This window comes from Citrus sinensis, chromosome 5, assembly GCF_022201045.2.
Source record: "Citrus sinensis cultivar Valencia sweet orange chromosome 5, DVS_A1.0, whole genome shotgun sequence".
NCBI lineage: Eukaryota > Viridiplantae > Streptophyta > Magnoliopsida > Sapindales > Rutaceae > Citrus > Citrus sinensis.
The window spans coordinates 9,679,489-9,694,377 of NC_068560.1; the positions used below are offsets into that span (position 1 = coordinate 9,679,489).

Sequence of the window (14,889 nt, forward strand, 5' to 3'; positions counted from 1 at the left end):
GTATCTTTTATTTTACATGCCCAAAAATCGCGATTCCAGTTTTTAAAGACAGAGGAAAGATTGAAATTTCATTATAAAATCCTAACATGGCTTGTAATATTCATAAACTAGCCCAACTGTTACACGTTTCAGCTTCTGAAATTCTGGAAAACAGTTTCCAGATTTGCAGCAGCCATATGTTACGATTTTTAGTAATTCAACCATAAAGAATAAAACTACGAAATTAAACATGCAAGCATAGGAGACATAGATCTGTTGGCAAAAAAATCGGCATAATTTTAAAGGATGTGTAATTTTATAGAAAAATTTCCAGAGTTGAGAACCGCTGCTGAAAATCGGAATTTTCCAGCACCAGTAACCCAACTTCGAAAACCCATAACAATTTGCATACTCAGACGATTTCAACACAAAACCTATAAATGGAAAGCCTAGGATGTCTAGTTCCATGATGTGTAAGATATTCACGTGATTCTAAATAAAGAAAACGATTTCAAGCAAGGAATAGAGACTGTTCATATCATCACAACATTACAAACACACATATATTACCCAAATCATACTACAAGTAATTAACGGCAAACAATTCCATAAAAATAAATCATATAAGTCGAAGAAATACTTAATACCTTAAGGCATACACTAAGAAAAGAAGTGATAAAACTTTCTTTTCCTTCTCCAAAAACTTATATTTCCTTCTTTTCTTTCTAGGGTTTGTAACGGTGTAAAAATAAAAGACGGCTTCTTAAAAAGATGGTTTTCTCTTAAATACTTAGTAATTAATAAAAGATGGTTTTCTCTTAAACTCTTTTGGTGACAAAGTCCGTCACTTAGGGTTAAATTTTCAAGGAGGCACTTCATTTCCTATGTCCATTCATGGACTTAATAGATTGCATACCCTATTAATTTATGATGAAAGTCTTTTCAATCCATCTCTTAATAATAGCATCCTTTCGGAGTTATTTAGTAAATTGGCATGTTTAAGGGCATTAGTTATAAGGCAATATTACCTTTTAGGTTCGCATCCTGAGGCAAATTGGATTAGAGAAATTCCAGAAAATGTTGGAAAATTGATACATTTAAAGTATCTTAATTTGTCTGAATTAGTCATAGAGAGACTACCTGAGACTTTGTGTGAATTATATAATTTACAAAAGCTAGATATTAGGCTGTGCCGAAATCTTAGAGAATTGCCAGAGGGGATTGGGAAGTTAATGAACATGAGGAGTTTACTGAATGGTGAAACTCGTTCGTTGAAGTACATGCCAATAGGGATTTCCAAATTAACCAGTCTTCGAACATTAGAAAAGTTTGTTGTGGGTGGAGGTGTTGATGGTGGCAGCACGTGTAGGCTTGAATCTCTGAAAAATCTTCAACTCCTTCGTGAATGTAGAGTACAAGGGCTGAGTAATGTATCGCATGTAGATGAGGCTGAGAGGTTACAACTTTACAATAAGAAAAACCTCCTTCGTTTGGGTCTTCAGTTTGGTAGAGTCGTAGATGGGGAAGGCGAAGAAGGGAGGAGGAAGAATATTGAGAAAGATAAACAACTTCTTGAAGCCTTACAGCCGCCTTTGAATGTAGAGACATTATGGATTGTATACTACGGAGGCAACATTCTTCCCAAATGGTTGACTTCACTAACCAATCTAAGGGAATTAAAACTTCTCTCCTGCGTTAACTGTGAGCATTTGCCTCCTTTGGGAAAATTGCCTCTGGAAAAACTCGAACTATACAATTTGAAAAGTGTAAAAAGAGTGGGTAATGAGTTTTTGGGAATAGAAGAAAGCAGTGAGGATGGCCCGTCTTCTTCTTCATCATCACCATCAGTTATTGCCTTCCCCAAATTGAAATCACTCAAAGTTGGGGCAATGGAAGAATTGGAAGAGTGGAATTACAGGATTACGAGGAAGGAAAACATCTCCATCATGCCACGTCTTTCTTCCTTGGAAGTTCGTTCTTGCAACAAATTGAAGGCGCTGCCGGATTACCTTCTTCAGACGACGGCACTGCAGGAATTGACAATTTGGGAATGTCCCATTCTGGAAAACCGTTATAGAGAGGGGAAAGGAGAAGACTGGCATAAGATATCTCACATTCCCCACATCCAGATGTCACCCGACGGTAATTTCTCCTCCTCTGATTTACTCTGTTGTTGCTTGCAATGAAATTAATAAAAATATTTATATTTTGAATTAAAATTCTGTATATTGCCAATGTCTGATGGGAATATATAATATTTTCTAATATTTTAATTTGCGTATTGAATTCAATTATTTACTTGAACCATTAATTTAATGGGTCACTCTATGATATTGTTATAAAAATTGTAAAATCAATCATGGTATAAATATGTACTGTTAGATTTAATCAATAGTTCAAAAAATTAGAAAGTTAGTTAGGATAATATTTTAATTTTAGTTATTTAAAATTTAAACTTCCTAGTTATCAAATCAGTTAAACTTGTTTTCTAAAGATTAAATAATAAAAAAAAACAAGTGTAGTCTGATGAAATTTCTATATTTTCTTTTAAAAAAATTGTAGTCTTTTGTAAAATTTCATACAACATCATAGAAAATCCTAATATATTTTATTTTTGAATGCACGAAAATTTGCTATGTGCAACTTCCTGAGAGACAAAATCTCTGTGATACATTTGCGGAAATGTTGAAAACTAAATCATCAATTTTATCTTGTATAATGATAATCGTATTTTTTTATATATAATTTATGTGACATTAATTCTTTAAAGTAATGGGGTAATTGTTTTTACAACATTAGCCCACTTTGTTTTATTTCATACGAGTTTAATTATGTTCACCAGGGATTCGAGAAAAAATCAGAATAGCCCTCCTTGTTCATCAGGCGGGATCTGCTCTATTGGATGAGTTTAAAGCAGTTGATACGTCTTGAAAATTGTTATTGCGGATGAATTCATTCCTGAAGACGGGTATCCAAAGGCGTATTTTCATAAACTTCCTTTTTTAACAAATGTTCCAACGCTTGCTGTAGTAACAATTTCATCGCTTGCATCTCTCGGGTGCACCATGTTCACGGGTTAGAAAAAGCATTTGTGGTGAAGCTTCAAAGCTTGTAAAATGGATGTGAAAAGGCACATTCAATTCGGTATGCTTTGGTGCGGTCTCCTAATGCTAATATTATATTTTATATAGCAATCTTAATATGCAATAAATCATTGTGTCCAAAGTTTTCTATTAATTATATGGTGACTGAAATTTTAATTATCATATCAATCTTAAAATTTTTTGTAACCCTATTTTACTTTGCTTGTACAGAGTACCTGTTTTGGCTGATATGTCTAATTCCTAGAAATTCATTTCCATCGGTTTCCATTGGTTTTAGTTCAAACAGAAACAGAGAGCCCTGGGAAAAAGTTTTACTTTTTGTGGTATTATGCCTTTGTTTCTTCATTCATTATATTTGTTTCGAATTCATGCTCTCATTCAGAGAGTAAAGCCTTTTCCAGGCTGCTTTGTAGCCAAATTTTGATGCCATCGATGCGTGATTGTCATTTAGATTTTCCAAATAATTGTTAGATTGGAGAAGAATAAGAATAAATTGTTCAAAGGCTATTTGATTAGCACCCTCTGAATTTAGTTGGCAATAATGCATTGAAATGGTTGGGGAAAGTTATTGTCTTAATTAAATTACAGGAGATAAGATGCTGCTTCAATTTTGCAAGCTTCTTGTACTGCGAAGATTCTGCCCACATGAGATGCTGTGATTCTTGACGACAGGATAACGCAGGTCAAATTTTAGTATCAATATATATCATCTTCTTTACTGTTCTGCCTCTAAATATTAAACTTTAATCAAGTTGTTTTTGTTTGTGTAAGTTATCAGGTTAAGGATACTAAGCCGCTTATTAAGGCAAATGTCAGAATGAAGATTGCTCACCGCACCTGGTATGCATGATGGCCAGGAAGATTAATTGTTCACAAGCCAATTTGATCAGTGTTAGATTTTTTGCCTCCTTTCGAGGGACATCATCATCAAATTTGAGTAGAGAATCTTTGAAGAGAATTTTGTTGTGAGAGTTTCACAGTAGTGAATTCTGGGAGCTCGAACTCTCTTGAGTGAGATATTAGGGAGTATTGGGGATTTGGGTTATGAGTAATCATTATCCTTCCAACATGTGTAAGCTCTCACTTGTTAGTAAAATCATCTTCGTATATTGACTCTGTTTCTTTGTTATCAGGTAGAGTGTGATCTTCAAGGGTTTGAGAAAGTCTTTGCAGTAAAGTTTCCACCACAAGCAATTGCTGCGAAGAGGCATATACATTTGAGAAATTCAGTTTCAGATTTTCTAGGCATGTATGTTTAATTAGTTTCGATTATAATATTTAGTCAATCATTCTGAATCTTTTCTAATTTTCAAGTTCCTTAGGGCCACGACCAGTTTTTCAAGTCTGCATGTGGCTGCAAAAAGATTGATGGTCATAAAATTATCTTGACCCTTGAGCCATTGCGTTTATTTTACTTGACACTAGAAGATGCTCTGAATATAACAAAAGTATATTTCCACTTCTTGTGGTTATTTTACTTTTGTTTCTCCTGTCAGCATATTTGATTAATTCGTTCGAATTCGAGCTCTTACACTTTATTTAAAACCATGTTCAGGTGGCTTGCAAGCTAATTAAGTTAATGCAGAAGCAATACTCTAGACAAAGATGAGCAAATTGAAGGTGATAAATGCATATATGGTGGCCAAATCGCTTATTATGTTTCATCTCTCAATCTAACATGATTCTGATTATTAATTTCCATGAATAATTATTAGGCTGGTGCAGATGTTCTTAAAAGGGCCATTAAACTACCTTATGAAATTGGAAAGTTGCTATTGCTTGAATGAAAGCACCATCTTCTGTTGCCAAGGCGTTCCCCACATGATGAGATTCTGTGATTGTTACCGGCTCCTTAATTATTTGTTAAATCAGGTTTTTCTTATCAAGTACGTCATCTTATTCACCATTTTGGCTATATCAGAATTTGCTAATACCATGATGTCAAAGCAAGCTCAAGCACTAGATCCCTAATAATAATGCATTGCATTTTCATTTTATTTTTAGGTTGACTTTGAAGACCCTATGGAGAACATTGGGGTAATCAAGGATTAGGCTGGTGATGGAACTACTTCCACTGTGGTGTTGTGCGCAACGTTCAGTTGCTGGACTTTGAAGAAGAAAGTGATGGCCAGGTCTGCTCTGTTTCAATTGAGGATGGATAGCTGCCTGGAAGGCATGATGATTATTATTGCATGATATTAAGGTACTAAGATCATCATTTCTGTCTTGTTTTTTTCTTTGATCGGTTTATCCTCTATAAGCAAATTCAATTATGCTAATATTACCCTTTTTTCACCCAATTTTCACTGTTGGTTGTAATAACAATTTCAGGTATTCAAAAGCTACAGAGCAAAGCACATGTGGGCTGATCACATGCTTCCATGGAGGAAGGAATTCGGTATTGACACTATTATTCAGGTAACCACAGTTGTTAATTTACACAAATTTGCATTGTCAGAATGCCCTTTAATATTCATTGTGTTTCTTTTTGTTACTCAGGTTACCATGGTATGTAGAGTATCATCTTCGAGAGTTTGTAAGAGCCTTTGCAGTAAAGTTACCTGCTCGAGCAATTTTACATTCATCAAGTACAATTTTGGATTTTCAAGGTTTGTATGTTTAGTTGCGATTAGCAGGCTTAGTCACTCATTCCTAATCTTTTCTGATTTTCAAGTTATTTAGGTCCATTAACAGTTTTCACACATGTTTCAATGCTAGTTGTAATAACAATTTCTTATCTTGCACCTCGAAGGTGCATCACGTTTGAAACAGCTTTTGCGGTAAAGTTTCAATGCTTGTACAATGGCCGTGAAGAGGTACATTTAATTTGGTACGTTTTGGTGCGGTCTTCTAATGCTAATATCATGTTGTGTATATTTAGTTTTCAATTAAAACTTAGGTATACAATCTTAATCTCCAATAAATCATTGTGTACAAAGTTTTCTATTAATTATATGGTGACTGAAAGTTTAATTATCTTAAAATTTTTTGTAACTCTCTTTTACTTTGCTTGTACAGAGTACCTGTTTTGGCTGACATGTCTAATTAGTAGAAATTCATTTCCATGGGTTTCCATTGGTTTGAGCACATACAGAAACAGAGCTTTACTTCTTGAGGTGTTCTGCCTTTGTCTCTTCATTCACCATATTTGTTCGAATACGTTGTCTCATTAAGAATTTAAAGCCTTTTTGTAGGCAGCTTTGTGGCCAATTTTTGATGCCATCAATGCATGATTGTCATTTAGATTTTCCAAATAATTGTTAGGTGGGGAAGATATTGTTAAAAGGGCATTTAATTAGCTACGTCCCCTATGAATTTAGTTGCCAATAATACATTGAAATTGAGAAGGATAATAGTTGAGGAAAGTTATTGTCTTAATTAAATTACAGGTGATAAGATGTTGCTTGAATTCAGCATCTTGTATTGCGATGATTTTGCCCACATGAGGTTCTGTGATTCTTGACATCAGGATAACTCAGGTCAATTTTTTGTATCAGCATTTATCATCTTCTTTACTGTTTTGCCTTTAAAGAATAAACTTTAGTAAAGTTGTTCTTGTTTGTGTATGTTATCAGGTTAAGGATACTAAGCAGCTTATTAAGGCAAATGTCAGAATGAAGATTGTTCACCACACCTGGCATGTATGATGGCAAGGAAGATTAATTCTTCACAAGCCAATTTGATGAGTGTTAGACATTTTCAGATTTTTGGCTTTATATATTATTAGAGCTCTCCCTCCTGAGAGATATCTCATTAAATTTGAGTAGAGCTCTCCCAATAACTGCAAGCTTTCATTTGTTTGTAAAATCATCTTCTTATATTGATTGTGTTTCCTTGTGTTATCAGGTAGAGTATCATCTTCAAGGGTTTCAAAAAGTCTTTGCAATAAAGTTTCAACCAATTGCTGTGAAGAGGCATATTCATTTGAGTAATTCAGTTTCAGATTTTCAGGGAGTGTATGTTTAATTAGTTTTGATTAAAATATTTAGTCACTCATTCTGAATCTTTTCTAATTTTCAAGTTCCTTATGGCCACAACTAGTTTTTCAGGTCCGCAGGAACTATCTTGAGCGTTGAGGAATTGCGTTTGAGCACACACAGAAACAAGGCTAATGGAAAAGAACTTGACAGAAGAATTATGCTCTAAATCTAACAAAAGTATATTTCTACTTCTTTTGGTTATTTTACTTTTGTGTTTTCTGTCATCATATTTGATTGATTCTTTCGAATTCAGACTCGTTCTCATCATTTAAAACCATTTTCAGGTGGCTTGCACGCTAATTAAGTTAACGCAGAAGCAATACTCTAGACAAAGATGAGCAAATTGAAGATGATAAATGCATATATAGTGGCCAAGTCGCTCATTACATTTCATCTCTCATAGGAACATGATTTTGAATTTTAATTTCCATGAATAATTGTCAGGCTGGTGTAGATATTCTTAAAAGGGCATTAAGCTACCTTATGAAATTGGAAAGTAATTTTGTAATCTTTTCTGTGCAATCAAGAATGTAATTTTGTAATTATTCAACTCTGCTTCCGCGAACATGCGGTATCTTGCAGATTTTTTTCTCCCTTTTTCTTTCTGCGTTAAAACTGCAACAAATGGAAGTGACTTGCTTGAGTTTAGCTCCTGTAAAAAAGTGCTTGGGGCAATGTCTTTTGTATCAGCAAGTTATCAAACATCATAGTTTAAATATAGAATCCTGAGTTGCTATCGAAAATTCCAGGTCTTTCACCTGTCAGTTTCTTAAAAGCTACAAAGCTTGATATATATTGACAAACCAAACCGTCTGTGGGCTGAAATGCTTCCACGGATCAGGAAGGAATTTGGTGTTGACACTATATGTTATGCGGATAACTACAGTTGATAGTTTTTACCCAAAATATGTCAGAGTTGACAATTCACTTACAGTGTTTCCTTGTGTTACCAGGCTCTCATGTGTGAATTGAAAGATTAAGAAAGATTGATTCTTACTGACTTATGCAATTGAAGATTATGAAAAAGCATTTGCACTAAAGTTCCCAGCTTGTTTAATTGCTGTGAAGAGGCACATTCATTCTGAGTACTTGAGTTTTAGATTTCCAAGATGTGTAATTTTAGTTGCCATTGAAATATGTAGTGGCTCATTCTTAAAAATCTGTTCTAATTTTCCTGTTATTTTGGGCCATAAACAGTTAAAAAGTCTGCATGTGGTTTCTAAAGATTGATGGTTATGATAAATATTGTGAGGTATGAAATATTAGTTTGCTATAAATATGTGTACAAAATGTTTCTATTACATGGGGATTGAAATTGTAACTTGCAGGGTCAAAAGAAATCCTAATTTGCGTAAGTGTCTGCATTTGTGTACAAAGGAAAAATAAGAAATTCTACTACATGGGGACCGAAATTTTAATTGGCAGGGTCTTCATCAAATGTTTGTTATCAATACTAATCCCGGAATGTGTGGAACACGGTGAAAAGTTTTTCATAGTTTTGCGAAGAAGGTTGATTTATCTGATTCATAGAATTGTGAAAAGGGCATCGGGCGGGGGATAAAAAAAGTGTTGAAATTGAAAGGTTAATGGTTGAAGCATGCAGTGTTGCAATTAAGTTATTATTGTCTTGAAATAACAGGAGATGATCAGATGCTGCTTAATGCATGCAGTTTCTGTTGCAATTGTATTGGCCTGGGTTTAGGGAACTGTGAGAACTTTCAGAAGAAGATGGAGTTTCTCAAACCAAATATAAGAAGATATCTCACATTCCCCACATGGTCTCAATGCACAGGTAAGTTCTTCTCTAGCTCTGTTTTTCATTGTTTGTTATTTTTAATGTAAATAAGGAGCAGAGTTAATCTCTTATCTTGACCTTGCTTTGAGAAAACTGCTTTTACATGTATTTTTAATTCAGATGTCCACAATAATTTCATTTTAGTTTGAGCTAAGTGATAACTGTTGAAGGCTCACTCACTCATTGGGAGAAGCTCCATGACGCAGGCTGCTGGGATTAGCTAGTGCAATTGTTGTGAAGAGGCACATTCATTGGGAGAAATTAAATTTTAGATTTTCTTAGTGTGTATGTTTGGCTGTGATTAAAATGATTTCTCTCGTTGTTAATGATTTCTGATTATCCTGTTCTTTATGGCCATAAACAGTTTTGGGCTGCATGTGGCGGCAAAAGATTCATGTTGATAAGGCTAATGCTAAGTTACATGCATGTAACTTAGGGAGATCCTGTTGATAATTATATCTTGTGGTATGTGTGTTGCATTTTGAAAGAGAAAATGAAGTTGTTTGTTTTTGAGGAAAATTATTTTCAGAGAGAAGATCACTTTATTTCTTATTGATTTTTCTTAACCTTTACAATTGAATCAACTAAACTTATATACACACACAAGATTACAGCTTAAGCTAATTACATTCAGTTACACACACATACGAAATGACTGATAACAAGCTTAACCATCTTGTGCTGATCTGGCAACTTGCTTAACTAACTCTAATGAGCTGGCATTGCTGAAATGTTTGACTGACTGAGACTGAAGCTTCTTCTCCTTCTTACTCCTACTCTCTGTGAGCTCAGCATATTGGACTTCTCTAAGGCTGCACATTGAGTTTTGATCTCAGATAGTTAAAATGAACAAATGAAAGAGGTTTTGTCATGATATCAGCAATCTGTTCTTCACTGGGAATGTACTGAATTTTTAACTCCCCTGCAATCACTTTGTTTTCGATGAAGTGTAAGTCAAGCTCGATGTGTTTAGTTCTAGAATGGCAAACAAGATTATAAGCTAGCTCAGTGGCACTGGTATTGTCACACCAGACAGTAGGTATCTCTGAACAACACAAACCAATTTCAGAAAATAAAGATTGTAACCAGCTGATCTCTGCACTAGCTGAAGCTAAGGCCCTGTACTCACTCTCAGCACTAGACCTAGCAATGACTGATTGCTTCTTGGATGACCATAAAATCAAATTATTACCTAAGTAGATGCAATAGGCTCCAACAGATTTTCGATCATCTAAATCACAAGCCCAGTCTGCATCAGTGAATCCAGTAATCTTCATTTCTCCATTTTGAACAAACTTAAGTCCATAATCTTGAGTAGACTTTAAGTATCTAAGCACTCTCTTACAGGCTATAAGATGTTGCATTGTAGGACTTGAAACATACTGACTTAACTTGTTTACAGCAAAGGCAATTTCTGGCCTTGTTAAAACCAAATATTGCATCCCTTCTACAATGCTCCTGTAATGTGTAGCATCAGCAATATATTGGCCTAGATATCCTTGAGCTTCCTTCTGCAGCTTAATTCCAGTACTCAAAGGTGTGTCAATCTCTTTACACTCAAGCAACTGAACCTTAGTCAATAGATCTCTTATGTATTTCCTTTGAGACAGATAAATGCAATCTGCACCATATAAGACTTCTATGCCCAGAAAATAAGAGAGAGTACCCAAATCCTTTAGTGCAAAAACTGCATTAAATTTGGCAATGAAAGATTCTAGTTCTGTACTATCTGGTCCTGTGATTAAGATGTCATCAACATAAATCAGTACCAATATCATATATAAGCTGGTTTTCTTGATGAACAGAGAAGTGTCAGCTCTTGAGTTTTCAAAGTCCCACTGTAACAAACAACTTCTTAACTTTTCATACCAAGCTCGTGGAGCTTGCTTGAGGCCATAGAGTGACTTATGGAGTTTACACACAAAGTTTGGTTTTTGGCTGTCAACAAACCCTGCTGGCTGATCCATAAAAACTTCTTCTGTTAACTCCCCATTAAGAAAGGCATTATTAACATCTACCTGCCTGATTTTGCCACTGATTCATAACAGCCAAACTAATCACTACTCTAACAATAGCAGATTTTACCACTAGACTGAAAGTTTCAAAGTAATTTACCCCTGCAATTTGTTGAAAACCCTTAGTAACTAATCTGGCCTTGTACTTGGCCAGACTTCCATCTAAGTTATGCTTAACTCGATATACCCACTTGTTTCCAACAATCTTCTGACCATCAGATCTTGGAACTAAATACCATGTATTGTTCTTGAGCAGAGCACTATATTCTTCCTTCATAGCTTCAAACCATTTAGGATTCTGCATAGCTTCTTCTACAGATTCTGGCTCTTTATGAACAAGAGCTACATTGTAGAGCTTAGGCTTGAAAATGCCAATCTTACCTCTAGTGGTCATAGGATGTGTGTTTAAAGGAGTTTTGGATTGTTGTGTGTTTTCTGGAGCTAATGTATTTTGATCTGTTTTAGGTAATGTTTGAAAAATGGGAGGTCTGTTGGTGGTGATTGGCTGAACTGGTAAAGAAGTATGAAGTTCTGTATTAGGCTCTATATTAGTGATTGGTAATGTGTTTGTTTGGGACAATAGATGAGAATTGTTGTTATGATTAGGAGAAACTGAATGATGAGAACTGCTACTGGTAGAGCTTGCAGAGTTAGGATTATGAGTGCTGTTATCATCTGAAGTTAAGAATAATGGCAAAGTGGATAGATGATACACTTGCTGAGGAGTGAAAGACAAGTTTTGACATGAGTTTGATTTATTAGAAGCAAAAGCAGAATCTGAGGAATAAGGAAAAGAAGACTCATCAAAGACAACATGTCTTGCTATATAAACCTGACCAGATGGATGCAAACACTTGTACTCTTTATGAGAAGGGTTGTACCCAATGAAAATACATTTGCTAGAATGGTAACCAAACTTATGCTTGTTATAATCTCTCAAATATGGATAGCATGCACAGCCAAAACATTTAAGCATTTTGTAGTCTGGTTTATGTTTGAACAATTTTTCATATGGAGTAAAGAATTTCAGAGTTGCAGAAGGCAACTTGTTAATATGGTAAACTGCTGTTTGAAAAGCTTCCCACCAAAAACTTAAGGGTAATTTAGCTTGAGCTAGAAGTGTGAGTCCTAACTCAACAACATGCCTATGTTTCCTCTCAACTACCCCATTTTGGTGATGTGTATAGGGACATGAGTGTCTGAACATGATTCCATTTTGGTTCAGAAAATCAGTAAATGCTCTATACTCTCCCCCCCAGTCAGATTGCAGCATTTTAATGGGACTTTGAAATTGTTTTTCAGCTTGCAATCTGAACAATTTGAAGACTTGTAGGGCTTCTGATTTCAATTTTAATGGATAAATCCAGGTGTATCTACTGAAGTCATCAACAAAGCTGATATAATAGACATAACTAGCTTTAGAAAGGATAGGTGAAGGGCCCCATAAGTCAGTGTGAATTAGTTCAAGCACCTGAGAAGTTTTGGTTTCTCAGACAGGGAAGTGCAACCTGTGACTTTTTCCCATTTGACATGCATCACATATTTGTTGTGCAGCTTGGTTAATAAGAGAAGATGAGAGATTAATAGTTTGATCATTCTTAAGCAAATGCATGAAGACATTATGATGAGGATGACCAAATCTTTTATGAAGAAGATCAACTTTATTGACAAATGAATTACAAGAGGAAACATCAGTTTGAAAACAAGCTTTAGAGCTTGAGTGTTTATTCTGAACATTATTTGAAATAGGAAAAGAAACATGACATGTTGATAACATAGACAGAGGCTGATTTGAAGAAACTTGACACACGAAGGAAGAGGGAGATTGTGATGACTCTGATGATTTTAACAGCAGCCTATACAATCCTTTCTCAGCAAGGCCTTGCAGAAGTACTTGTCCCTTCAGTACATCCTTTACATAACACACATTGCCAACAAATTCAATGGAAAGATTATTATTGCCAACAAATTCAATGGAAAGATTATTATCAGTGGTCAATTTGGATATGCTTATCAAATTCTTAGTAATTGAGGGAACTAACAAAATATCCTTGAGTGCTATAGGTGTGTGTTTGTAGGCAAATTTGAAACTTTTATGGTTAAAGCATGCATCACCAATATGAGTAATGATCAAACCTTGTCCATTGCCGATGGTCAATTGGTCTGAGCCTTTGAATTCTTCTCTCACATGCATATTTGCCATGTTGTTGGTAATATGGTGTGTAGCTCCACTGTCAAGATACCACCCTTCATCAGTTGAGCCTTCAACATTTGCAACATAGGCTTCAGGCAGAGTAAAAGCCTCTGATGGATAAGAGGAAGCAGGAGAATAATTCATGAACTGACAGCTAGAGTCTGAGATTTCATAAGGATCTTCAAATGAAGATGGTTGATAAGGAAATGGCTCAAAATTAGCCATATATGCAGTCTTAGATCCCATCATTTTTCCTCTTCCAAATTGTTTAGGTGAGGAAAAATAAGCATCACCATACCTATACCAACATGCATCAGCAGTATGTCCTTGCTTATGACATATTTGACATATAGGTAATGGCTCACTTGATTCAGAAACATTTGAAGTATTAGCAGGAGTGAACATATGCCTCATTTGTGGTGGCCTATGAGACTGCATGAACTGATTTCTTCCAAAACCTGCAACATTTCCTCTACCAAAACCACTAGCAGTATTACCACCAGCTGGAAATCCTCTAGGATAAGAAGCAGAAAACATGCCTCGACCAAAAATCTGACCTCTGCCTCTAGATTGTCCATAAGTGGCACTACTATTACCATAAGCATTTCTCCTAGGAGCACCTCTCATATGTGAATAATTTGTATTCATCATACTATAATTTGCATTAAACATAGCCTGAGGATTCTGATTTTGTTCCAGCCTAGCTTCATGTGTCAGTAAAAGTGCATACGCATCATCATAACTCATCTTATTGGCTGTGATTATTGAAGCCAGATCTAGATAGCCAGATCCAAGTCCATTTAGTGTCCTTATCATCAAATCCTTTTCAGTTATGTGATCTCCAGCACATGCAAGTTTATTAGCTAGCATTTTCCTTTTCGAACAATATTCTTCAATGGACATTGACTCTTTTCTCAGAGTATCTAATTCATATCGAAGTTGCATTATTTTTGCTTTAGATTGTACTCCAAATTGCTTTTCAATAGATCTCCATACATCAAAAGAAGTTTCATGGTTAAGAACTGGGCTTAAGATACCTTCACTGATTGTTGATAGAAGCCAGCTAAGTAGAGTCTGATCTTGAGCTCTCCAGTTGACATAAGCTGGATTTTCAATCCTTTCCACAGATCCATCAGCTTGGAACTGAGAAACATATTGCTCTGGAACATTTTGTTTTTCTGAGATTAATCCTTCAAGTCGATTCCCTCTGATTGAAGTAATCACTTGTTTGCGCCAGAGAAGGAAGTTTGATCGATCGAGTTTTACTGTTGTGGCAAAGGTAAATGAAGTTTGTGTGGAATGCATTTGAATGAAATTTGAACAATTTTGATTTATTGTACTGGAACTAGCCATGGATGGCTCTGATACCATGAAAGAGAAAATGAAGTTGTTTGTTTTTGAGGAAAATTATTTTCAGAGAGAAGATCACTTTTTTTCTTATTGATTTTTCTTAACCTTTACAATTGAATCAACTAAACTTATATACACGCACAAGATTACAGCTTAAGCTAATTACATTCAGTTACACACACATACGAAATGACTGATAACAAGCTTAACCATCTTGTGCTGATCTGGCAACTTGCTTAACTAACTCTGATGAGCTGGCATTGCTAAAATGTTTGACTGACTGAGACTGAAGCTTCTTCTCCTTCTTACTCCTACTCTCTGTGAGCTCAGCATATTGGACTTCCTTAACAGAGCACATGCAGAAACACAGCTCAAGGAAAAGCAATTGACACTAGAAGATGTTGCAAATATAACAGAAGTATATTTCTACTTGCGGTCAATTTACATTTGTTTCTTGTGTCATCCTATCTCA

At 35.3% G+C, this 14,889-nt stretch overlaps 1 protein-coding gene across 1 annotated transcript in view; it reads left to right on the top strand.

Annotated features, from left to right (window-relative positions):
• Window positions 1-863: 863 nt before the first annotated feature.
• Window positions 864-14,889, top strand: part of LOC102630135 (putative disease resistance protein RGA1) — a 42,063-nt gene continuing 28,037 nt past the window's right edge. Inside the window, exons 1-13 of the mRNA XM_052441074.1 lie at window positions 864-2,121; window positions 2,822-2,947; window positions 3,672-3,765; window positions 3,862-3,923; window positions 4,217-4,332; window positions 4,406-4,531; window positions 4,639-4,703; window positions 4,799-4,955; window positions 5,088-5,286; window positions 5,415-5,501; window positions 5,583-5,692; window positions 5,836-5,913; window positions 6,102-6,199. Of these exons, the coding sequence (XP_052297034.1) occupies window positions 864-2,121; window positions 2,822-2,910 (1,347 nt within the window). The 3' untranslated portion in view covers window positions 2,911-2,947; window positions 3,672-3,765; window positions 3,862-3,923; ... (7 more) ...; window positions 5,836-5,913; window positions 6,102-6,199. The remainder of the gene's footprint in view (window positions 2,122-2,821; window positions 2,948-3,671; window positions 3,766-3,861; window positions 3,924-4,216; window positions 4,333-4,405; window positions 4,532-4,638; window positions 4,704-4,798; window positions 4,956-5,087; window positions 5,287-5,414; window positions 5,502-5,582; window positions 5,693-5,835; window positions 5,914-6,101; window positions 6,200-14,889) is intronic.